At 32.4% G+C, this 27,943-nt stretch overlaps 2 protein-coding genes across 2 annotated transcripts in view; both read right to left on the minus strand.

Annotated features, from left to right (window-relative positions):
- Positions 1–4,127: 4,127 nt before the first annotated feature.
- Positions 4,128–8,165, minus strand: LOC139526157 (uncharacterized). The gene is made up of 3 exons (XM_071321290.1): positions 7,791–8,165; positions 6,118–6,288; positions 4,128–4,374 (listed from the first exon to the last, which is right to left on the minus strand). The coding sequence occupies exons 1-3, from the start codon at positions 8,119–8,121 to the stop codon at positions 4,145–4,147; spliced, it is 732 nt and encodes a 243-aa protein (XP_071177391.1). The 5' UTR covers positions 8,122–8,165; the 3' UTR covers positions 4,128–4,144.
- Positions 8,166–16,833: 8,668 nt separating this feature from the next.
- The window catches only part of LOC139526158 (glucose dehydrogenase [FAD, quinone]-like), a 35,825-nt gene continuing 24,715 nt past the window's right edge, over positions 16,834–27,943 (minus strand). The window contains exons 9-12 of the mRNA XM_071321291.1: positions 21,682–21,830; positions 20,719–20,893; positions 19,541–19,766; positions 16,834–17,183 (exon numbers count right to left, since the gene is read on the minus strand). Of these exons, the coding sequence (XP_071177392.1) occupies positions 17,030–17,183; positions 19,541–19,766; positions 20,719–20,893; positions 21,682–21,830 (704 nt within the window). The 3' untranslated portion in view covers positions 16,834–17,029. The remainder of the gene's footprint in view (positions 17,184–19,540; positions 19,767–20,718; positions 20,894–21,681; positions 21,831–27,943) is intronic.

A 27,943-nucleotide genomic window follows, 5' to 3' on the forward strand; every position in this document is an offset into this window, starting at 1 on the left:
CAAAAGCTTTTGAGAACTAAAACTTGTCAATGATAAAGCTATGAAAAGTCAAGAGAGAACATTTTCCCGCCAAAAATTCAATTGCTTATAACTCGAAAACAAGCACATTGATCTAAATATTTTTTTTTATTCTTTGGTTCCTTTATTAATCCCTTAACAATATATACTAGTGTTATGAAAAGCTTGACATTTTGAAACTGAGTAGCGAACCTCCTTAAGACATTTTATTCAGTGTGTAAATTTTAATACTTTAATAGTAACTTCCGATCATTAAAGCGAAATCAAAATTATAGAGTGTATATAAAGCGCAATGGAGTTTGGTATAAGGGAAAAACACTTTTGGTACTCTAATGGCATGTAAACAGTTTTATATGTAAATACAAACTTCTCGTCAATGCCATTGAGTCGTACAACAAAGAACTTCCTTCACAGCCATTCATTATAACAATTCTTTATATAAACAGAGTAATAGAATCATCGAAATATGAATATTAAGCTCAAACTCAGACATGTACATACAGTACATTTTAAGTCTTGCTCCTATATATGTGCCAATGGGACAAGAAGACAAACTAGTCGGACATCCGCCTGACTGTAATTACCCCTGCAGTGATATACCTGTGTAATACCTTGTTGGAAGGTCGTAAATTAATCTGTAGCTGTGATTGATAAATTTGTAATCTTACCTATTCATTTGATAGATTAATGAATGATAGCATCCTGTAACCTATTTCACCGTTTTCATAGATGAAATTACGGATAAAAAAATATTTCAGTTTTTATTTATTAGCTAAAATATGAACATTAAAATTGTTTATTTCAGCTTAGTTAGATATTTCATCATGCTAGATATAAGTCATGTACAAAACAATTGTTATTCACTTAAAACTTTGGAAATTAATCAGTTTTAAACTATAAACTTATTTTTCTTCCGATTTCACATTCCCCGTAAGAGCCTCTGCATTTATTTTCTCATGTCGATCACTGCTGGAATTTGACCTAGATCAGCCGAACCAATTTATGAAAGAATTTACGGCTGAATAAACAGAAAAGGATAATTATTTTTGGTGAATGCATAAAAAATTTCTAAAAAGAATCATTTAATAACATTAACGGTACCAATTTTTCTGCACCAGATGCGCATTTCGACAAATAATGTCTCTTCAGTGATGCTCGTGGCCAAAATATGTAAAATCCAAAGCTTATATAAAAGATGTAGAGCTATAATCCAAAAGTTCCAATTATACATACACATCCAAATTGTTCAATCCTTCTAACTGAATCATTTTTCAAAATCGGGGAAATAAATAAGTTGTAACAAAATTAATTCCCACATCTCCATACCCGTAAGAGCCTTATCATTTTAGTTTTTCATCAGTCAATACACTTATTTGACCCTGGCAATCTGACCTATTGATATAACTCGTGTTCACCGTTAAGTATTTTACCGCCAATATTAGCTCGTACTGTCGGCAGGATTTTGTAAATTGTTGTCAGCTAGAAAACATCCTTTATAAAATGAGTGAGGTCAAGTTCATTTTATGAATTAATAATGTGTTTAATTGATATTACGGATAAATTTAATTATATAATTACGAATTTGTTTGCTTTGTGTCAAAAAATGTACGTTTCCGACAATCTAACAGTAGATTGTAATGCATGATTAATTTTTTGATTTGCACCTGATATACCGTAATTCACCAACTTGTTAAAGAATACTTAAAATATGAACTGTTACTTAATGACAAGAAATTGATTATATTTTACCATGTTTATATATGAGTTGTATAAAATTAAGGATGAAAGGGGATCATGTAGGTAGCTGTACCTGACAAATAATTGAGTTATGACTGTCAGGCATATGTCGCCAAATGTACTGTATGTTTTGCGGTTGCAAATTACCACCCATATAATTTAATATATTATTTTTGTAAACTTTTGGGCAAACACTTTTTTCGATTTCGCTGTGTTGAAATTGAAAATTTAAAACAACCTATTGAACAGGAAATTTTTCTATTCTATTGCATAACAAACCGAAACGAAAAAGTGCGGTATAGTTTTGAAAAATGTATAACAAAATAAAATGATATACTGCGAAATTTGATGAAAAGTATTAACGGCATACGCAGCTAGACAAGTCAATATAAGGGTCGATAACTCTGTCGGCACAGCTCGGCTGGTAAATGGCTGATACATAAAGGTAGCAGTACTAGTATACCGCTGTTCGAAATTCCTAAATCGATTGAGAAGAAAACAAATCTGGGTTACAAACTAAAACTGAGGGAAACACATCAAATATAAGAAGGAACTACGACACAACAGAAACACAACATTAAAGTGCAACGCACACAGAAACGAGCTATAATATAACAATGGCAATTTTCCTGACTTGGTACAGGAAAATAGTGGGTTGAACCTGGTGTTGTGGCTAGCCAAACCTTCCGCTTTTATGACAATGTTAAATATAACATTAAAATGACAACATTACATAACATTATATGATAAATAATTTTATCTAATTATGTGTATTTTATCTTAAATTTCCAATAGGTCAAATTTCAATATTAATTTTGTCAACAACAAAAAACAACAGAAAAAAATACTTTAAAGATATTGATTTTATTTCATTATTATTGATCTGATATTATATCTTGTATTGATATCGTACATTTTTTTTAAACTTAGTTTGTTTAATAGAGGATTATAACATGGACATTTGGTTTTTGATATGTTTCCTATGTAATACCTGAATAATTGTGTGATGTAGTCTTGATGTATATTGTCAGGCTTCCCTGGTGTTTTGCCTTCCTTAGAGAAATAAATAGACGTGTGTTCTTATTTAGGTATGTGCCTTTGTGTATCTTAATGCAGATTTCATAATATACATGGATTACAACAAATTTATTTTTTTCAAAAAACTACAATTAAAACTATATGGAAAAACATAATGAGAAAGGCAAATTTATTTGAAGTATGAACACAATAAATGACAAAGCCGCCATTTTGAAAATTCCAACATGGTCGAAAAATTCATAGTTTCAAATTGATAAGAGACATAATTAGCCAACGAACTAAACTGTTAAAAATAGAATGCAGTGCTAAACATATGTTTCAGATATTACAATATAGCATCAAATTTATACTTTTGTGTAAGGAATTTGTGAAATTGATGCATAAGAAGGCTAAAGTTTGTTAGTTTTTACAATACAGACTATGGGCACATCTGGAAAAAAGAGGATTATTTACAATTGATCAGGGACGTAATGTCGTCTGAATTAAAACTATCAGGTTCAATATGTGAAGAGATATATATGTAAGAAAGGAAAGATTAGCAAAAGCTAGCAAACGGTAACATTAGAGTTTATTGAAGGGCCAGTTTATGAGACAAATTTACTAAAGATGGCGGAGTGCTACGTCAGCTAAGTCACGTGATGTCTAACATAGTTTGGTATGTATTGACGTCATTGCAAATCATGATATCATACGAATAAAATCTCCCAAGCTGAAGGTTGGCCAAACATGTGTACGCTGCAAATTTTAAAAATCTATCTTTAAAATGAATTTCTTATATAGTTTTTATTTTCATTTTGTTCTATTGCATTTATCGCATAATATGATAACGGATATGTACAAGTAAATATGTGATCTCACTCATAAGTTACATTTCGTTAACTGTTGATTAGACAGTAAATTGGATCCAGCATAAATAAACCATTAAAAATAAATTGCAATAATTGTAGAAATTATACGAATTTAACACATTTTTTTCGGAAGGTTTTTTAATATATAATTCATGCAAACCATAGACTTTTATATATACTTTTGATTTTTTTAGTTTTAAATTATTTTTTTCCTCAGGGGGTAAAATAAAAAATGGCTTGGACCAGTGTGAAAATCCCAAACAAATTTATGGCTTGCATGAATAACTGAGTAGTAGTATTAATCAGATATAAACGTCTCGGTAATATTGTGGTGACATGTGCACTCGTACAAGTATAAGATTTACCAACGATAAATTGTTTTAGCATATGAATAGGAAATTTGTAAATTAATTCTGGTGATTAGTATACGAAACAGAAAAGTTGAAAAGTTAACATTAAAGAAGAAAAAAACTTTTTCGTTATATTGAATAGCGTCACCAGCTTTAACTCTGTAATCGATATTCACACATATAGGTACAATTTCCTCGAAGATTAATAACCCCCCACTCGTAGTTTTTCAACCGAACCATACGGATAACGTTAGATTTTTCACTAGGTTCATTTGGTAGCCACCTGAAATACTCCATCGTAGATCCATCGTTGTACGTCCATTTACCTTGTGTCTTTTCACCTTGTATACAGATTTCATCAGGGTACACTTTTCCGATGTCAGCTGAAATAAATGCATGTCTGTAATTATTATCAATTAGGGCTATAAATATTTGCTGTTGTGAACTTGACCTTTCACACAGCTGCCTCAAAATGAATTTAAGTATCTTAAACAAAAGCTCATTACCCTTTCGTAATTGATACATCCTTTATATATTAACGATATTGTCTGGAAGAAGTTTGTTCTCTGAAGTATAAATAATCAATAGAGGTTTCCAAAGGAATTGTACCAAAGTTTAAGACGATTGGTTCAAAAGATATAATTCGAAAACATTTTATGCTGCTGAAACTTTATCTTTGACTATTGACCCATTGACTTCATTGGGGGCCTTTTTCATTCATGGGTTATTAATCTAACACATATTGCTAAAGATGTCTGATAAATACCATAACATATAGCCGCTGTCACCGTGACCTTTGAACCAATGACTTAAAGAATTGGGTTAATAATCCAATAATTCAATAATGTCTTCTTATTGCATATGTTCTAAAGTATTTATACTTAATTGATGATATGAGAGTACTAAGGATATTTCTAAATACTTAGGAATATTCTGGAAAACTTGAATCAAGTACATATATGTGGCATTGGTTTAAACGTTGTGGGTAAGGAACTCTCGAAATATTATCTTTCCTTAAGGTAGTGAAGGAAATTATATTATTTTTAACGTTTGATTGCAAATGATTGATACCCATTCATTTTGGAAATCGTAAGATTTTTTGTTATAAAGAAATATGTTTTCCTTTTTTTCCGTAATCTTATCATGCTTATTGCATTCTTTCTATAATTATAACATTTCCTAAAGTAAAAATATAATATTATTAGTTACATAGTGTGCTAGTGACCTAATACGGTATATATGGGGTTAGTAAATTCCATATGGGGTGAGAGCGAAGCTCGAATCCCCATATGGAATTTACTGACCCCATATATACCGTATTACGTCACTAGCACACTATGTAACGAATTTATCTTACCGACTATCTTAACGTGAAAAATTTAGACTAGTGACCTTTCAAAACGAGCAAGTCTTCAATACAGTTAGCATTAACATGATGACAACTTGTTAGATTTAAATGTGTTTTCTGAATTTATTTCACTTGATCATCACTTTCTTCGTCTGTTGAAATCTTTAAGATTTTTTCTCAGTACTGTTTTGTTTTTCTAAAGGGACGTAACACCACTATTAACCGTGTATGAAATAAGCCCTGCCTCCTTATTACCTTATATGGAATATAAAGGGACGTAACTCCACTACTAACCGTGTATGGAATAAGCCCCGCCTCCCAACTAACCTAACATTGAATATACACGGTTTTCACGAGGACGCTTTTAACCAATCATATTCCTAGAAATGTATAGGAGGTCAGATAAAATGATTTATTACTTACACATATTAAGTAACTTTTCGGTATTGTAAATCCTTGGCTTTAAAATGTTCGGCTCTAAGCGTTTCTGATGGAGGCAAATCCATAAAACTGGTTCAGACAATTTATAACGTGTTGTTTTCTATTTTATTGTATTACTTAAGGATGTAGACCTAGGTTAAGGGAGATAACTCTTTAAATCAGACAAGCGTTTGTAAAAGTCAAGTTCACCTATGTATTTTAAGCATTTACCTGAAACAGATTGAAAATAATCTATGTAACCTAGAAGCTTAGAATATGTTTTTGAAAATGGTTGACACAAACGTACTGATGATTTTAAAAGTTATTTCCCTTAACCTAGGTCTACCTCCTTAATTACCTGTAACAAGCTTGATATACTCTTGTCTTTCAATGGAATCAATACGCATGAGCTCAGTTCCTGTACACACGAAACCTGTATCAATAACAGATCTTGGAATTGGCGGTTTAAATTCATAACACAAGTCCAGTTCTCTGTAGTAGAAGAAGTTGACCAAACAGCGACCGGCACCTGGTAAGATGGTTATTAACTGTAGTTATTATAGTATGGAAAAAAATATTGATAGATGAAATAGTAAGTAAACTAAAAATGTTTATTTTAAGATCAAGAAATTTATTGTTTAATATATCCATCAATAGTCATTTTTTTTATCTAAGAATAGAGAAATATGTGGGATTTTCATCAACTATTGTTGACGGACATTTTAAACAATTATTTCTTTACACAGTGTCCATATTAAAAACAAAGATGACATTGTTATCTAACAAAGTAAATCAAAAAAATATCATCCTGAAAGTTAACGTTGGAAGATATCAAATTTTATACCACTTACACTGTGAGAGAGACCCGAGTTGTAATTATAGTTTTCTGTCTTGGCATGGAATTTTTTGTAATGGCATGTTCCTTAAATACATTTGTATTTCAGAATTTCAAACAAAGCTGTTGATTTGGTATTTATGTCCAGCGGTTCCAATGCAAATTTCAAGTAAGTGAGTGGGTTGCAGGACCTTACGTCTATAAATTAAGTGAAATACTTGATCAGTGTTATGCAAAAAAACAACAAGATAAAGGTTTCAACACTATTATTTCACTACTCTGCTTCACTATTTGCTTTTCATTTTCAACCTTACAGATTTTCCGTATTTATTTATATAATCAAGGTTAAGGACATGTACCAAACATGCTTCAAAAGAACGAAAATTATGCATTCAATATACTTGTGCATTATCTTTAGTTCGTAAAAATTAAACCTTTCTGAATAAGTAACGATACTTGTTTTCTACTTGTCCACATAATAAAGATAGGGTTATGTACACACACAAAAAAACATCCAGAAGAAATTTAATGTCTTTTCCCTGAAACACCACCTGAGAATATGTTGATTTAAAATCCTAATGAATTATAATAAAATTTTACCCTAATTTCATGTGATTTAAAAAGAGTGGTGAAAGATACCAAAGAGTATTCAAACTTATTTGTCATGGCAACACAAAAACTGAAAACTTACCAAAAAGGCTAACATTATGCAAAAAACAACATAAAAAACAAAACACTTAGCAACCCCAACCGGAGCTGAAGTCAACGGGGCACCAGCTGATTACTATGATTAATTTGACATTAAACAAGTACAATCTTATTGAAGGCGATAACAATAGATTGTAAAGAATAACTTTATAACGGGTTTTTTTCTGAAAACAAGACTCATCAGTGACGCTCGAACCAAAAACGTTTAAAAGGCCATATAATGTAAAAGATTGAAAAAACATTGAGGGCCAACACTGGAGTAGAAAATCATCAACATGTGGAAAAAATCAAATTTAACATAATCAACAATAATTCATATCAACACAGAACTGCAGACTACTGGTCTGGTGATACAATTGGGAAGGAAACTACCATCAGCAGTGACACCGACCCAGTGTTTGTAAAACAACGTATCGTATGTCCTAGGATTAAATGTTTTAACCGGGGGAAAAAACGACGTTACTTGTGCATAAATTTATAAAACTTACGTTCCTGTGAAAGGTAAAATTTCCACCCTTTCTCTGAGATTGACATCACAGTATAGGTGAACGAATTTGAGTGTAAAATACACATTCCTGTAAGATTGTTGTAGAAGAATGATACACAACGCTTATTTGACAAACACATCACACCGCATTCACTTACAAATATATCAAAATAGCTTCCAATGGCGTTCTCTACTTCGTACATGTTGTCATATTCAGGTTTAAGGTGCGCTGAGATCAATCTAGTTCTTGATTCACTTATAACAGCAATGAACATAGTTTGCATGTATAGAAATATGATAGATATGATAATTTTTGTCATGTCGAATGACATTCCAAGAAGATCAACTTCAATAGCTTGCTCTTACAAAATTATCAGTAAGTTGTTTTTCTTTGCGCTGACATTATATGATCAGGTGATGCGCATTATGTCATGTATGTGTTGATTGGTCTGTTTCCACTTTTGAAATATTTCAAGCTATGGTTTTTTTTTTCCTTGCTGAAGATATTATCTTGGTTTACTGCTGAAGCGTTTAGGTTTGTTAAATTGATGTCAAATACGGTTATATTGAAATAATTATGATTAATTAATGAGCTTTTAGAATTACATAACTACTCGATTGGTTGCATTTTAAATGGATGCTTTTATTATGCGAAGAGAATGCTTAATTGGACACCAAATTATAAACCACTGATTTATTTCTATTTGCTAGGAGCAACGGGACAAACATCTATAAAATGCAAACACACAGAACAATTTACATAATAAATAATTCCAAAAATTTTAAATGGTTCGACCTGGGTGAAAGGCATATTCTATAGAGAATACAAGATGTTCATATAACAGGATAAGTTATTCACACAAAAGATATTTACAATGCATATGTTTTTAAAATATTTAGTAGATTCTAGATATCTACTTCTTCTAAATCTCGACCAAATGACTTACAAAGTGTATGTACATGTAAGAGGACAATTAGTAAAAGAAAAACACGTTACTTGCATGGCAAAACGCTAGTAATCTGAAAGTTAATAAAACATACAAATACAAACAAAACATTTTGACCCAAAACTATATTGTATTATATTATATACTTTATAGTATTTAACGTATTTATAGATTATCGTTTATCGTCTCAACGAGATTGATTTTCTCGCGTGAGCCGGTACGGCGAAAGTGAGAAAAGCAAAAAATCGAGTGGAGATGACCAATGATAATCTGTTTATCGCTATTTTACCTATGACGATGTTGTCAAGTTCATGTCAATTTCATTAGCAACGCAACGTGCCCCTTTAATTTTTAGCGATAATTTTTCATATCACTTGACTCCTCTGAGCAAGATCAAAGAAAAATTTCTTACAACAGCGATAAATATAGATTATCGTGAAATTGTACAGCATTTTGTTTTTATTTTGACTCTGTAAATGTATTGAAAATATAACATTAATTAAAATTGAAATATCATTTTAAACACATCCATCTATACTATTAAAAAATGACATTTCATTGAGCCTCTGAAACCATACAGAGTCGGAAATATTTGTGATATGACGTATGAATGAAGTGTTTTGTATTGCCTTAATTTGTCTTTGAAAAAAAAAAATTCACAGAAAGCCTCAATTTTTGAGAAAATATCCAAATTCGGAGACCGTTAACGATCCGTGTCTTATACGCTTTCGTGCATGCTCAGTCAACGTACTGCCAATTTTATTTAACATCCGATTTAAACGAGATTTTGTTTCCATTGTGTTATATAATTACTCATTTTAATCCCTTTCGGATATGTCAACGGATATAAATATAGACGAATTATTATACATTGTACATATAGATGAAAAACAATTTCTTGATAAAAACACTATTCTACAGTACGAAATTAGACAGCATTATAACATATTCGAGGTCACTGCTAACATAACAATGTTAAAGAGCATTAAAACTAAAAATTTCCAAACTGAGTGTAGAAAAGGCAATCGTTGCCTGGGAGTGCAAAAAAAACTAAGTTGTTAAAATTTATTAAAGATATCAGGCTTATAAATGAAACAATACATAACCTCATCAAATGCAATCGAATATAAAACAGTTGGCATTTTGAATATTTGTACATTTAAATAATATCACAACTTAACGAAATAATACATTTTTAAAATACAATCTGAAAAAAAAAGTTAAAAAAAAGAAGTAAAAACGAGAACATGGAGAATTAAAATCAATTATTGTGGCTAATTGGATTCAACATTTATGATGCACGTCTAGCCTAAAGAAATTTCAGATGGTATCGCACTTATGTCTGTTACTTGTCAGTATAACGAAGAATTTAACCTTTGCTAATTATTGCATTCTTATGAATTGACGGTAAGATACAGATTTTGTTTAGCAACTAAAATGAGAAAAAAATCGAAGCGAAAGAGAAAATCAATTATAGGTTTCATGTTAATAGGCAAATATTTAAAACAAATCCGGTTAAATTCGACTTTTTATAGGACTGAACTACTAGAAGAAATCGTCTGACAGTTTGACGTAGATTAATAACATGTAGTGCTTAACATTACGTATGAACAGTTCTGTCATGTCAGATTTTGGCTCTTCGTCAAAATACTAGATAGACAAAACTTGATTTACCCCTTTGTTGTAATTTTTAGCCAACCCAACCAACTTGGTTGACCGGTAGTGTCGTCGGACATATATTTCTAAAGAAGATACCTCAATGATGATTGAAACTAAGTTGGTTAGATTAGTCCAAGTTGTTTCAGAAGAGAAGATGTGTGTTAAGCCCCGGTCACAACAGATCGTACGATTTTTTGTCGTGGAAGATCTATAAATAGTTGTCGTGGCACTGTCGTGCAAAGTGTCAAAAAAATATTTCGAGTGGTCATATCATATACGACATGTCCACGATGGTTCCACGATGGGTACAATACAGAAAAAAAAAGAATGGTAATTGTACTGTCTTGGGTTTGTCGCAAGTGAGTGGTGCGACAGCAGTACGACAATCGTGAATTGTTTGGTGCTATTTTTCAGGTTTTCCTGTCATGGGATGTGCGTGTCACTGTCGAACGACTGTCGCAAGACTGTCGCACAATAGTCGTGGGTCAATCGCGCGTTTGACTCAGAACTATTATTCTGTAAAGAAGGCCCGATTTATTGCGTGCCATTTGCTTACAATGTTGTTCAGTGTCATTATAAGTTCGGTCCAAATAAACGACGTTTTTCGTATTAGTTTATATTATAATTGTTCAGCGAATTTAAACCAGGATGCACACGAAAAGAAAAGTTATCATAAGAAAGGTGGTATCAGTAAACGTAGTTGATGGTGACCAGATCCCTACCACAAGCTTAAACTATTTGGAAACTTCTGTAGACGACCCTGCTGATAATGTCGTCACTGTGACGGGGGACGGAAACATTCCCGCCGAATTGTATTTTTCTAAACAAAACGAAAATATGTTGCACGACGAACGTACCACTGTCGTACGATATACAATCAATGTTGTGATAGCATCGTACGAAATTTGGTGATCTTGAGACAATCGTGCGACTGTATAACGAGTGTCTTGCGACAGGCGTGCGACAATCGTACGATTGTTTTTTTTTTTTATTAAAATGGTTTATTTTGGCACCCACGACAATGTGTTTATCGCACGACAGTGGTAAGACACTCTCAAGACAGCCACAAGACAGTGACACGACAAACAAATCGTAGAGCAAAAAAAGTGCATGTTCAATTTTTGTGCCACGACACACGACAGTGCCACGATGCTGAAAATATCGTGCGACTGTCGTGCAACTGTCGTACGATGACCACAGATGACCCACGATTTGACCAAATTTCATGTTGTTGCGCTGAATAGATGTGTCGTGGGTTCGTTGTGACCATGGCTTAATGGATAAGGACGACATATGATGACGGACGATTGGCGACGACTTACGATAGACGACGACGGACAACAGACGTCATATGAAAAGAAAAGTTTTTGACAAGGAGAGCTTAAAACGATAAACAAAAACAACACCAACACTATATAGAAAACTAAAGACTGAGGAATGGAAATAGAATTCCTAATTCAGGTGCAGTTTAATTGGAAATAATAATTTTTCGGAAGTATGCTACAACATTTTTCTCCCTCCTTAATAATTTAATTTTGATCCAAAATTGTGTATAGCAATTTACCATATTTGAACGCATTCGTCTATTTGTTGTCCAGTGGTTGGTCATCGTCCGGTCAGTGTATTTGTTTTCGTTTGAACATTTTGATTTAATTTGGCAGTTATCTGGCGGTCGCATCGTCGAATCAGTATCAGGATCAACCCTGATGTTCATTTAATGATTGACAGGTGCAACATGCAACTAAATATACTCTGGTTTTCTGAAAACAATTAATGCATATATGGGGAAGCACGTTTACCATAAATCAAAATGCAAAACCATGACTACATAAATTTGGTTTCAAAGTTGTTTTCATCTTGTAGTAAAAGCTTAACTTATGCCAATTCATTTTTTACATGTAGTTTTGGTAAACAGTTACAATGCTCTCTATGTTCATCATTTGAATTGATGATGACAACTTTATAGTAATTGTTGTCTTTATATTTCTAATATGTAAACCGTTTAACAACAAACGTCTCGTCATTTTTTAAAAGAAGTTCATCGGAACATACCGAAACCTTGTTGATAAATACTTTTCTCTAATTCTATGGAAATTTATCCCTTTCCGAACCCATTGTATAAAAAAAATTAATCAACGTGCGGTTGTCGGTGATCTCAAAAGATCATAGGATGATTTTACGGGTCATGACCTTTTTAGCTAGCTGGATGAATCAAAATATGCTTTAACAGGTGTTAATGAAATTGACAACTTCGTGCAATGTGTAAGGCACTCGAGGCTCGGACTTTAAAATTGATAATTTAACTATCTCGATTGGACAAATCCGATAATTCACTCGTATCAATGTAAGAATCTCTATGTATCTTTTACCTTTACTGTTTACATCAAGTTTGATACTATGAAAGTGCTCTTATTCGAAGGCAAAATAAAGTACGAAGTTGAATAGCATTGATAATTTAGTTTTCTAAAGAAAACAATTATTGCGAAAAAAAGTTCTTGAAAAGAATTGACTGTTGTTCTATATGATTTATGAGACATTGCAAATTTAATGGTTTTTTGTCTTTTATAAATGACAATATTGATCAAATATGTATGAAGATAATTGCTTTTCGATATTAGCGATGTTTACAAATTGTCTCGGTTGAAGAATATTGCAAAGTTAATATCATAAAAGGATTAAATGGGTAAATCCTCTCTGGAGTTTAAAATGAAGTTCATAATGTTCTTCCTTTTATTCTATGTATTTTCTAGATAAAAGTAACAATTCCCGTATCCATGTAGTCGAACATACATGGGGATCTGTCCATCTATGTCTTAGTTTAGACAATAGTTGTTATATTTCATTGGACATTTAAATTCGTAGATAAAAGTAATCTACTGTTTGTAAATGCGATATGGTCAATATCGCATTCGTGTCTTTCATTTTTGAGTATACATTGTCTAAATAACATTTTTTATTTTCTTTCATGAAATAGTTACCTAATGATTTAGATTATACCACAATTTTGACTGCTCTGCCCAAATTTTTAATGTTTAAACATACAAAATGTATTGTGTCTGTTTGATTTGCTCACACAATGTTGTAAATATAATGGATACTTATGCAACACTTAAACATGTGATTGGTTAGCTAACTATAAGATTAAATTTAATACACCATTTTCTACATAAAGAAATGTCTGTACCGAGGCAGGAATATGACATCTTTCCCTATTCTTTTGATGTGTTTGAACTGTCGATTTTGCCATTTGATGAATGACTTACTCTTTTTAATTTTCCTTGGAATTCGGTATTTTGATAAACACTTTATCAAGTCTGGATTCATATTTATCGGGAAACTTTCAACTAAATCATTTCAATCTAAGGATTTGGCACCCGTCGTGTTGCTTATGTTATTACAAATCCGGTAAAAAGTCTAATTCAAAGGGGTCACAATCGTGAAAAGGAAAAGGTATTGTATACGTAGTTACGGCATAAGGAACATATTCGTAAAATATTCATTCAAAAATTCGAGCATGATGGTTGCTACTTAAATGTGTGATGGTCGTAACGTCAACTATAGCATTTTAGATGCTGGTTGTAACTAACACACGATGGTGGTAACTTTTATCAAAGTATTTTAAAAATTAATGTGCACATAACCATGTTAATAAACTCAGATGTTATTTACGGTATACTGCAAACTTATGCAGGTTGAAAATAATGTAGACGATAAATGTTTTAATTGTATGAATGTATTCAGCTTTTACAATAACAGAACGCTGAGTTGAAGCATAAAGTTCAACCTTTAAATATTATCCTGGCTCCTAACTACTCATACACTCATTCAATCGTATTTAATTTAATTCTTCAATTCAGTGTGTATAGCGGATATATATCAACAGCCTCCTACGTTAGAAACTACCACATCGTTCATTGTCGCAATTTGGTATTCCAACCCATGCCAATAAATCCTCGCTCGAAACTCCAATGGACCTCCTACGGCACCCATCAGTAGTTAACGATTTAATTTCATTCAACAAATTAATTTATGACCTGCATGTACGTGTCACTTAGAACACGGCTATGATATAAATAATCCGTGTAATTTTCTATATAGGATGTTTGCATAATTTCAACATAGACAAATTGGCATGGTGCCAATAGGTGTATTCAGGATTTGCTAAAACCACGTGAAATAACCATACCTGAACTTCTTTATTGCACAGGGAATAACTGTGCATCTTAGGGTCAGCTTAACTTTACTAAATGACAATACAAATTCTAAAAATCCAGGCTGAAAATGAGGCGTACGTTCCTTAATTCAGGTACGAACCCGCGACATTTGATCTAGTCTCGATAACAACCTACATAACCGATCAATATTATTTACTTTTTTTATTCCTAACTAATGCTTTTCTGACTAATAGTATCAATTTTCAAATGTAGATTTTTTGTTAAATTACATCCTCAAATAGTTTTGTTTGTTGGTTTTTTTAAAAATCATTTATTTTGTAATTACAAATGATTTGATACATTTCGTGCTTTTTTTTCCTAACTAAGAATGATCGTAACCAGAGCTGTGTCTCTTGTTTTTAAATGAAGTCTCCACTTTTGAGAAATATTTATTTTGTAATGAATATAACCTCTTACAACTATTGACTCTGGGTTTTTTTATGCGTTATCTTTCAAGTAACAGTAACTGTTCAAGTGGACAGCATTTTACAGCAACTGTTATGAAATATGGTCCATCCAAATGACAATTTTTCGTAGTAATTGTTATTTGATTGTGTCCTCTCAGGAAAATAATACTGAACAACATCTGTTACTTGTTTGAATTTAAATCATTATACATATATATAAACTGAAAAACATAAATAAGAAGAGTGTCAATGAGACAACTCTGTCAATGTAACAATGTATATTTTAAAATACGTCCAGTAATAGCAAGGCAATGGATATCAATTGATACCTAATCATATCAAAAAAATTCCTAGCGGAAATAATGTCATGTGAAAAAATGTCCACCTATTAAATAATGTCCATGTTCATGGACACTTTTTCATACCTCAGGAAACTGTGTCCTTGGCACATTCAAATTAGTAAAAATTGTCCATTGACAGTATTTACTATGAAATAATGGCCGGTGGATATAATTTCATGGGGGACATTGTTAAATCCTATATTTTTACCCCTTTTATTTTTTATTATTATGTGAAAATTGTAAAATTTTGAATTTTAATATATCAAAACTTTGATCAAAATTCCAAAAAACTTTTTAAAAATTATAAATTGATAAGAAATACACGGACCAAAATTGCTTTATGATACGTTGTAAAAATTTACATACATATCATACAATATATTCATATCATAAAAGACATGCTTAAAAACTCTTGACTTGCCTTTTTCGGACCTATTTAATAAGAGTTACGACCATCCTCAACATTATTGTTGTTTTAGTTACGACCAGCATACTCGAATTTTTGAAAGACTATTTTTTTTAAAGTTCAAATTATTTTAAGTATCAAATTTTATTTCATCAATATCAACGCACTGACGATAAGTATGTATGAGACAAGCAGTTTGACTCAAATGAATCAAATGAAAAAATATGAAGGAGAAAAAAATGACTTCCAGAGTTGACTCCTATTTTCGGCTAACCGTAAATTTACGTTACGACCATTCGCTTACCACCAGTGAAGGCAAACTGACCAAGATCAGTTGTGTTGACAGGACTGCTTTTTAGCTAATGAGTTAAAACTCACCTTGGAAAAAATCATGAAGTTAATGAATGTAGAAATAACAATGTTTTGCAACTAGAATTGAAATAACAAACAAAAAATCACGTATAATACTACAAATATAACTAATAAAATAATGGCGCATAAATGTATTTATTTGCGTCGACGATTCGTTCACCGTCTAGTTCACAGTGTCTTTCTGACAAATCTATTTTTTATATATGTGTACTGATAATTTTCCTTCTTATTATTTCTTGGCAAAATTGTCGGTCTTTAATGCCACTTTCTGCACTTATGTGCTACATGTATTTTGTGATGGTCAGTTTTTATTGGTGGAGGTTCGGAGAGAATCAACTACAATCGGTAAGAAAACAGAAAACTGTAATTAATTAAAATAAGATACCAGCGCAATTGCCACGCTTGAGATTCGAACACACAACGTCAGTGTTGATAGGATAGTTATATAGTTGTTTGACTGGTAGACTTTTCGACCACCAAGTCTTCATTTTAGTTTCTTTAGTCCGTTAGGCTAAAACTCACTTCGAAAAAGAAGATCTTGTTAATGAATGGGGAGATATGAAGTAATACATGCATTTTGCATTCCAATTTTAAAGAAATTTAATTGTAGTGCAATTACTTTTAATACTACAAACTCGATGCACATCAATCAAAGATCTCCTCTAATACTACAAAACTAACAAAGATACTATTGGCGCATAAATAAGCACATAAATGAATTTATTTAAAGCAGAAACATTCGTAACAATATTCTTTCATGGGTCATGTGGGTATGATAGTAACTAATATAATTCATGTCATGATAATATCTCTAGTTTCCTTATCTCGTATTTATTTACATCATTGCTTAGACTATAGTTCCAAATTTAGTTTACATCGTATTTCTAAAAAAAACTATTTGTACTGATAGTGTACTCTGTTGTTATCTTCCTTAATCATATCCGACGCCTTTTCGGCGATCATCATTACAGGTGCATTGATATTCCCTGAGGTTAAAGTTCTCATAACTGATGCATCAACTACTCGAAGGCTAGATATTCCTTTGACCCTAAAATAGATCGATGTACAGCTATTTATTTGTAATATTATCACCTATCGTATACAAGGTCCTTTTATCGTAATTGACCTGTTTTTCTGCTTGAATGAAACTTTGAACCTCTACAAATAGCTGCTTCAAATTTCTATCACGTTTTGGTTTTCGGTTGTGTGTTTTAACATTATTTTACTGGTAATTCATTCATAAATGTATAACAAACAGGATATTTTGCCATTCTGAAATGTATGGACTTTTCGTTTCAAATTTTGCACGTAGTTCGGTTATTTTTGTTGTTTTATTTTGTCCCTCCTTTCTGGTGATTTTCCATCAGCTTTCTCAGAAAGTGTAAATTTTCAATTGATTAATATTAATGGAAACATAATGTGCATTAGGACAAAAAATGTATTCTGGATTTATCTTACATTATTCGCAATGAGTTTTATCACAATATAGAGATTTTTAGTGGAGTACCTTTAAATGAATTAAATTGCAAAGCGTGTTTATTTTACTTAGATTAAAAGAGGTTTTCAACATTTGTGTACAAAACTATATATAAGTCTAAGAAGGTTAGATCTTGTCTTGTAGATCTTGATTACGGTTTTATAAATTAATCTTTCAATAACTGCTTCTTGGTTTATTTTTTGGTTAAACACCCTTTTTGACTGACAAATAAGTTGAAGAAATGTGAAATTACAGTGTTTAAATTCTGTTCCGAAAGTATATTCTTGGAATTGCAGAATATATTGTCTTCTTGCATTGTTTTTGACGTTGGTGAATACCATCTTCTATTAAATAAGGCCACAAGTATAAAAATGGAAGACTTCATGACAGCTTATCAGTAGGAATAATGCGTATAGCTAAATTTATATAATTGAAAGAATTCTTTCATCAAATAAGGCCACAAGTATAAAAATGGAAGACTTCATGACAGCTTATCAGCAGGAATAATGCGTATAGCTATATTTATATAGTTGAAAGCATTCTTTTCATTGATTGTTATGATGTAAAATATCACGTCGTTAGTTTTTTACACATTTTTGTCGAACCTTAGACTTTAGTCGAAAAAGCGAGACTAAGCGATCCTACATTCCATCGGCGTCGGCGTCGTCGTCGTCGGTGGCGTCCACACATATTCACTCTGTGGTTAAAGTTTTTGAAATTTTAATAACTTTCTTAAACTATACTTGATTTCTTCCAAACTGGGACTAAAGCTTGTTTATGATCATAAGATAGTATCCAGAAGTAAATTTTGTAAAAATAAAATTCCATTTTTTCCGTATTTTACTTATAAATGGACTTAGTTTTTCTGCCGGGAAACATTACATTCACTATGTGGTTAAAGTTTTTAAATTTTAATAACTTTCTTAAACTATCTTGGATTTGTACCAAACTTAAATAGAAGCTTGTTTATGATCAAAAGCTAGTATCCAGTAGTAAATTTTGTAATAAAAATAAATCCATTTTTTTCCGTATTTTACTTTTAAATGGACTTAGATTTTCTGCCAGGAAACAACACGTTCACTCTGTGGTTAAAGTTTTTAAAATTTTAATAACTTTCTCATACTATTTTGAATTTGTACCAAACTTAGACAGAAGCTTATTTTTGAACAAAAGCTAGTATCCAGAGGAATATTTGTATTGTTTTTTTCCCTCATTTTTGTTGAGACTGTGATTTATAGCAAATGTAGGCGAGACACTAGGTTCCGCGGAACCCTTATGAATTTTTATAGTTATTATCATGGTATTGATGTGCCCATTTCTACCTATAGTCGTTTAAATCCGCTTCACTTGCGCTTTGATGGATAGTAGTGTTATTGGCAATCATATCATGTCTCTTTATGTTATATGTGTTTTGATACTTCCTATTAATTATTGTTATGTTTATGCCCTAACTGTAAAATTATTTTTTTCAGTGTACTGATGTTTCATTGTATTTTGTTATTAACCATATTCAGTTTTTACATGTGAGGGCTGATAACTCAACAGACCAGCTTTAACTGGTAACATGTATACATGACTCCCGAGGTAATTGTTGTTTTCAACGTTTTTTCTGTCTTATTTAATTATTTTGTTGATTTAGAACATATTTAAATAACAGTATATCTAAACTGAGTAGTGCTTAACTCATTCACATGCACAATCATTTAATTTTTTGGGACACTTAAGGACTTGACGTAATTTTCAGACACCTGTTTGTGTTTTCCCATGGTGGAAGTCATTTGGTTATTTATGTAGTGTGTTTGCTGTCATGCATAATTCTTCCTCAAAATTAATGTGATTCCTCATGAGCGAATCTATTTGAATCTTTTGATAACCAGTATCTCTCTATTTTTGAATCCTTTTTTATTTGCCCTAAATAATGTACTAACCTCAATCTAGGATCCACGACCGACGAGGGATCATTTACTGATCCCATTCTACATGTTCCCATTTGATGATCTCCCCTTCTTGTAAAATGGCGCAGCATGCACTCCCAATAATCATCACAGTCATACTCTATTTCACTGCAGTGATTTGGTGTATCGTGTCTTATGTAAGTTGCATTTATACTTTTCCAAGCACTAGTTTTCTCTAGACGACGAGTAAAACGGATACCTAAAATATAAATGTAACTTTTCTTTCTTACACTTGTATGGATTTCTTTCTTGAAATTGACATAAATGGTCGATTTAAAACTTATATCTAATGAAAAACATGATGATTTTAGTTTTTCTCTTCTATCATTGACATGTATTCTGCATAATCGCATGCCGTCTGCTTAACGTAATTTAACGTGACGCGTATAGAAGTTCAAAGTACACGAATAGCATTAGCATCGGTATATACTGAAATATTAAAATTACAGATGATGAAAATATAAAATGAGGCGCCAACTTTTTAACCCATCATTCTCCGTGTTGATAAAATTAGATATGGGTATTTATGTTCAAAACTCAGAAATCCATTTTGAAAAAATAGACTTACTAGTAGTTATTGATATGTCATAAATCCCGAACGGGACGAGACTATGTGCCTTTGCAATGCAGATATATAATCAGAATGACCACTAACATGAGCATACAATTAATAGAAAGGTATCTGATATAAACACGATGAACACCATGGTCAAAATACGTTTGCTGCTACAAGAACTGAGTTAAGGTTTATCGTTGATTAATTATTCATTATATTCTACAATCAACCAAATCAACACGTTAAGTGCCTTAAACTATCTATGATCATAATTAGTCAATAATAGCTCATTTTTTAAACCTACAATTCCTTTCTCGATTCATTGAGTCACAAGGGCATTAAAGACATAACAAAAATGAGTGTAAGATGTCAGTGTGGTTTTTTTATTTATTGTGATCCGAACATGCATACGTACAATGTTAGTTTCTAGTATATAAGACTTATGTTTTGTTATATGATTAGAATCTATACATTCAAATATAATTCTCATGACTTGTATAGTGTTGGACCTAAAATTAGAAAAAAAACGTTTTTGTATTCTGCTACAAAGAAACTTAAACAATTATTCGTGTTTCGAAACGTTTCACAGCATTACCTTTTATAAATGTTTTCACGTCATCTTTGTGTGATAAATACTTAGGATCCAGTAAAGGATGATCCATTGGATTTGTAGATACTAGTTCCATATATCCTTTACTCTTTGGTTTCAGGATGTATAGAATAACTTGAAAACTGTTTGAGTTAACACGTTTCAGATGTTCCTTAACTACCTGTAATGAAAATAACAATACAGGTAAAATTTCAAAACTGATGTGTTCTATTTTTGCACTATTGTGTTTGATTGTAAAGTTTTATAACATTTAAGAGTAACATCAACAAACCAACCAACCAATTGTGTGTGCTAGTTCGTGTTCTTTTTTTAATCATGAAGCATAACGGATGTTTTTTACGTGAGCCCGGTGATTAAAACCTTTATCTAAAGGCGATAAATATTGTGATATGATTTTAATGTTCTGTGTTATCAAGATATATGATGTAAATTGACAAGAATTTTCCTGATAAAACCATGATCAAACTTCTTTTAGAATTAAAACAAAATTTTTAATTTATTTTAATTTAATGTTCATTGATAGTAAAATTTAAAAAAAAAAGTTATTAGGACTCATAATTTAGACACTAATGCCATACTTGGATTATGTAATTCAAAAATAAAATTCCACAAAAGAAATAAAAATTAAAAAATGTCAAACAGGGATTAAGCAGCCAACATTGTAGAGTTACAACAACAAATTTATCAACCAATTGTGTGTGCTAATTCATATACTTTTCTAATCCAACGAAAGGGTCATTTCATGTTTTTATGGGTTTTTTTTTTTGGCTGAAGTAACAGTGTCAAAAATATTTAACACAAACAAAAGAAACCAATAATGGTGCTTTGAAACATCTAAGACATGTGTTTATGACTAAGACGTTATTTTCTACAAACAAATATTTATTTTAGCACGAAACCAGATGTGACATACTATAGTTTAGTGGTATTAATATACATAGAGCTTACCTCTTCCTTTAGACCTAGAAAGGGATCTTCAACTGCGCCTTTTTCGTAAGCAGTTGGAATAATTGTAAGTTGAATATTTGGACCTTCGTTCATTTTCCTACATGTATGTGTAAAAACATCGACATCCCCTCCGCTTCCAGAAAATATACCTGTCATTCAATTCAGAAAAGTAGAAAGTTTTCGATTAAAATTTTCATAAAAGACGTAAGATTTTTTACTACAGATCTTATTTGCTATGTTTTTGCACATACGTTTATTTGCGAAAAGAATATTTTCACTTGAGAATTAAAACGTCTTTTTGAATCAGCACAACAGTTGATTTTTAATTCTTAGATATAGCAGTAATCACGATGTACAATACCATATACAAATAGTGAAATGCCCTCGTCTATTGTTTGAAACTGTTAAAAAAAATCCATTTTTGCAAAACAATACCAAAAGCAATGTTAAATTTCTGTTTGTTTGCAGCAAATATACACGTTTCAAACATATGGTATGGTGATATTTAAAATGATCAGTACCCCATTTAAAATTCCTTTAACTCTATCAATAGTTTGAATTCAGAAATCTAGGTAATAGCAACCTTGAAATTACATGATTATACAGAAACTCTTCAAATATAACTATTCTTTTTTCTTATTTCAATTATTGATCTCTAATTCAAATGATTTAACACAGTAGGAGTTGGTATCACTTTCCAATTTTTTACAGAATTTTAAAACAGAGTAACTCATGTATTTTTGACGAAATTATTAAATAGTTAAAGTATTGTATAAATATATATGTATCACCATCACTGCTGGTGATCCAATGGATAATTCTGTTGAAGAGTTGTCACTGGCTCAGACGTTCTTATAAATATAATTATTGTCTGTGACTGTATCTTACATTAATTTGTAGAATCCTTTACTATAGATAGTTTAGCTGATTTGTAAAAATAACAACTCCATGCCTTATATATCATGTACTGTAGTACGGCGCTAGATTAAAACTGACGTGGAAAGGTAACACCAGGCCACCGAAAGCTTCATTTTTATGAAACACAGGTGGTGGTGTGGTCTAGCGGGACGGCTACAGTGCAGGCGATTTGGTGTCAGGATATCTCAGTAGCATGGATTCGAATTCCGGCGAGGGAAGAACAAAAGATTTGCGAAGGCAAATTTACAGATCCAACATGGTTGGGTTGATGTTAAGACGAGTTGTATATATAATTATTTTCTGTGACTGTATATTACATTAATTTGTAGGATCCTTTACTATGGATAATTTAGCTGATCTGTAACAATAACATCTTCATGCCTTATATATCATGTACTGTAGTACGCCGCTAGATTAAAACTGACGAGGTAATGTAACACACGGCCAGCGAAAGCTCTTTTTTGAGAGCCCAGGTGGTCGTGTGGTCTAGCGGGACGGCTGCAGTGCAGGCGATTTGGTGTCACGATATCACAGTAGCATGGGTTCGAATCCCGGCGAGGGAAGAACCAAAAATTTGCGAAAGCAAATTTACAGATCTAACATTGTGGGGTTGATGTTTAGACGAGTTGTATATACATTATGTACACAGCCATGTATCACCATCATTGATGGCGATCCGATGGATACATCTGTTGTAGAGTTGTCACTGACTCAGACGTACTTATAAATATAATTATTTTCTGTGACTGTATATTACATTAATTTGTAGGATCCTTTACTATAGATAATTTAGCTGATCTGTAACAATAACATCTTCATGCCTTATATATCATGTACTGTAGTACGCCGCTAGATTAAAACTGACGAGGAAAGGTAACACACGGCCAGCGAAAGCTCTTTTTTTGAGAGCCCAGGTGGTCGTGTGATCTAGCGGGACGGCTGCAGTGCAGGCGATTTGGTGTCACGATATCACAGTAGCATGGGTTCGAATCCCGGCGAGGGAAGAACCAAAAATTTGCGAAAGCAAATTTACAGATCTAACATTGTGGGGTTGATGTTTAGACGAGTTGTATATACATTATGTACACAGCCATGTATCACCATCATTGATGGCGATCCGATGGATACATCTGTTGTAGAGTTGTCACTGACTCAGACGTACTTATAAATATAATTATTTTCTGTGACTGTATATTACATTAATTTGTAGGATCCTTTACTATAGATAATTTAGCTGATCTGTAACAATAACATCTTCATGCCTTATATATCATGTACTGTAGTACGCCGCTAGATTAAAACTGACGAGGAAAGGTAACACACGGCCAGCGAAAGCTCTTTTTTTGAGAGCCCAGGTGGTCGTGTGGTCTAGCGGGACGGCTGCAGTGCAGGCGATTTGGTGTCACGATATCTCAGTAGCATGGGTTCGAATCCCGGCGAGGGAAGAACCAAAAATTTGCGAAAGCAAATTTACAGATCTAACATTGTGGGGTTGATGTTTAGACGAGTTGTATATACATTATGTACACAGCCATGTATCACCATCATTGATGGCGATCCGATGGATACATCTGTTGTAGAGTTGTCACTGACTCAGACGTACTTATAAATATAATTATTTTCTGTGACTGTATATTACATTAATTTGTAGGATCCTTTACTATAGATAATTTAGCGGATCTGTAACAATAACATCTTCATGCCTTATATATCATGTACTGTAGTACGCCGCTAGATTAAAACTGACGAGGAAAGGTAACATACGGCCAGCGAAAGCTCTTTTTTTTAGAGCCCAGGTGGTCGTGTGGTCTAGCGGGACGGCTGCAGTGGCGATTTGGTGTCACGATATCACAGTAGCATGGTTCGAATCCCGGCGAGGGAAGAACCAAAAATTTGCGAAAGCAAATTTACAGATCTAACATTGTTGGGTTGATGTTTAGACCAGTTATATATATATATATATAGTTGTATACAGTCATATATATATATATAAACGAGTCTAAATTGAAAACTACGTTCAAACCTTTGATTGCGTTGGATAAAAACCGCAATTTTTAAACGTGTGCATGTAAAACAAATTTCGTTGTAGAAGGGTCTAAAAACAGCACAAACAACATTTTCCAAAAGACCAAAAAAGTGAAAAAGTATATTTAAACAAAACGCATTTGACTAACAGGTCGAACAACTAATGTTCTTTAACCCTGCTGACTTCCATTGGCGATTGCCAAATAAAATTGACCACAAGATGTAACAAAATAGATCTTAATATAAATTTAATACTAAACAGAAAAAAAAATTTAACTTGTGGCCACGATGTTATGCCACAAATATACGGTGTCAATATTTTTTTAGTACACCAGATCCGGATTTCGACAATTAATGTCTCTTCAGTGATGATAGGGATCGAAACGGTATTTGGAAGGCCATATAAAAAGTACCCTCATTTTTAGATAGACTCTTGAATTTTAAGAGTCAGTATAGGATGAACGGATCATATAAACCGGAGGAAAAATATGATACAAGCCCAAACGAAAAAATATAAACGAGTCTAAATTGAAAACTACGTTCATACCTTTGATTGCGTTGGATAAAAACCGCAATTTTTATACGTGTGCATGTAAAACACATTTCGTTGTAGAAGGGTCTAAAAACAGCACAAACAACATTTTCCAAAAGACCAAAAAAGTGAAAAAGTATATTCAAACAAAACGCATTTGACTAACAGGTCGAACAACTGATGTTCTTTAACCCTGCTGACTGCCATTGGCGATTGCCAAATAAAATTGATCACAAGATGTAACAAAATAGATCTTAATATAAATTTAATACTAAACAGGAAAAAATTGTTAACTTGTGGCCACGATGTTATGCCACAAACATACGGTGTCAATATTTTTTTTGTACACCAGATCCGGATTTCGACAATAAATGTCTCTTCAGTGATGTTAGGGATCGAAACGGTATTTGGAAGGCCATATAAAAAGTACCCTCATTTTTAGATAGACTCTTGAATTTTAAGAGTCAGTATAGGATGAACGGATCATATAAACCGGAGGGAAAATATGATACAAGCCCAAACGAAAAAATATAAACGAGTCTAAATTGAAAACTACGTTCATACCTTTGATTGCGTTGGATAAAAACCGCAATTTTTATACGTGTGCATGTAAAACAAATTTCGTTGTAGATGGGTCTAAAAACAGCACAAACAACATTTTCCAAAAGACCAAAAAAGTGAAAAAGTATATTCAAACAAAACGCATTTGACTAACAGGTCGAACAACTGATGTTCTTTAACCCTGCTGACTGCCATTGGCGATTGCCAAATAAAATTGATCACAAGATGTAACAAAATGGATCTTAATATAAATTTAATTCTAAACAGAAAAAAGAATTTTAACTTGTGGCCACGATGTTATGCCACAAACATACGGTGTCAATATTTTTTTAGTACTCCAGATCCGGATTTCGACAATAAATGTCTCTTCGGTGATGTTAGGGATCGAAACGTATTTGGAAGGCCATATAAAAAGTACCCTCATTTTTAGAAAAAGTACCCTCATATTTAGATAGACTCTTGAATTTTAAGAGTCAGTATAGGATGAACGGATAATATAAACCGGAGGGAAAATATGATACAAGCCCAAACGAAAAAATATAAACGAGTCTAAATTGAAAACCACGTTCAAACCTATGATTGCGTTGGAAAAAACCGCAATTTTTATACGTGTGCATGTAAAACAAATTTCGTTGTAGAAGGGTCTGAAAACAGCACAAACAACATTTTCCAAAAGACCAAAAAAGTGAAAAAGTATATTCAAACAAAACGCATTTGACTAACAGGTCGAACAACTGATGTTCTTTAACCCTGCTGACTGCCATTGGCGATTGCCAAATAAAATTGATCACAAGATGTAACAAAATGGATCTTAATATCAATTTAATACTAAACAGAAGAAAAGAAATTTAACTTGTGGCCACGATGTTATGCCACAAACATACGGTGTCAATATTTTTTTAGTACACCAGATCCGGATTTCGACAATAAATGTCTCTTCAGTGATGTTAGGGATCGAAACGTATTTGGAAGGCCATATAAAAAGTACCCTCATTTTTAGAAAAAGTCCCCTCATATTTAGATAGACTTTTGAATTTTAAGAGTCAGTATAGGATGAACGGATAATATTAACCGGAGGGAAAATATGATACAAGCCCAAACGAAAAAATATAAACGAGTCTAAAATTGAAAACCACGTTCAAACCTATGATTGCGTTGGAAAAAACCGCAATTTTTATACGTGTGCATGTAAAACAAATTTCGTTGTAGAAGGGTCTGAAAACAGCACAAACAACATTTTCCAAAAGACCAAAAAAGTGAAAAAGTATATTCAAACAAAACGCATTTGACTAACAGGTCGAACAACTGATGTTCTTTAACCCTACTGACTGCCATTGGCGATTGCCAAATAAAATTGATCACAAGATGTAACAAAATGGATCTTAATATCAATTTTATACTAAACAGAAAAAAAAAATTAACTTGTGGCCACGATGTTATGCCACAAACATACGGTGTCAATATTTTTTTAGTACACCAGATCCGGATTTTGACAATAAATGTCTCTTCAGTGATGTTAGGGATCGAAACGTATTTGGAAGGCCATATAAAAAGTACCCTCATTTTTAGATAGACTCTTGAATTTAAAGAGTCAGTATAGGATGAACGGATCATATAAACCGGAGGGAAAATATGATACAAGCCCAAACGAAAAAATATAAACGAGTCTAAATTGAAAACTACGTTCAAACCTATGATTGCGTTGGATAAAAACTGCAATTTTTATACGTGTGCATGTAAAACAAATTTCGTTGTAGAAGGGTCTAAAAACAGCACAAACAACATTTTCCAAAAGACCAAAAAAGTGAAAAAGTATATTCAAACAAAACGCATTTGACTAACAGGTCGAACAACTGATGTTCTTTAACCCTGCTGACTGCCATTGCATGGCGATTGCCAAATAAAATTGATCACAAGATGTCACAAAATGGATCTTAATATAAATTTAATACTGAACAGAAAAAAAAATTTAACTGGTGGCCACGTTGTTATGCCACAAACATACGGTTTCAATATTTTTTAGTACACCAGATCCGGATTTCGACAATAAATGTCTCTTCAGTGATGTTAGGGATCGAAACGGTATTTGGAAGGCCATATAAAAAGTACCCTCATTTTTAGATAGACTCTTGAATTTTAAGAGTCTGTATAGGATGAACGGATCATATAAACCGGAGGGAAAATATGATACAAGCCCAAACGAAAAAATATAAACGAGTCTAAATT

Source organism: Mytilus edulis, chromosome 6 (genome assembly GCF_963676685.1).
Source record: "Mytilus edulis chromosome 6, xbMytEdul2.2, whole genome shotgun sequence".
Taxonomy (NCBI): Eukaryota; Metazoa; Mollusca; class Bivalvia; order Mytilida; family Mytilidae; genus Mytilus; species Mytilus edulis.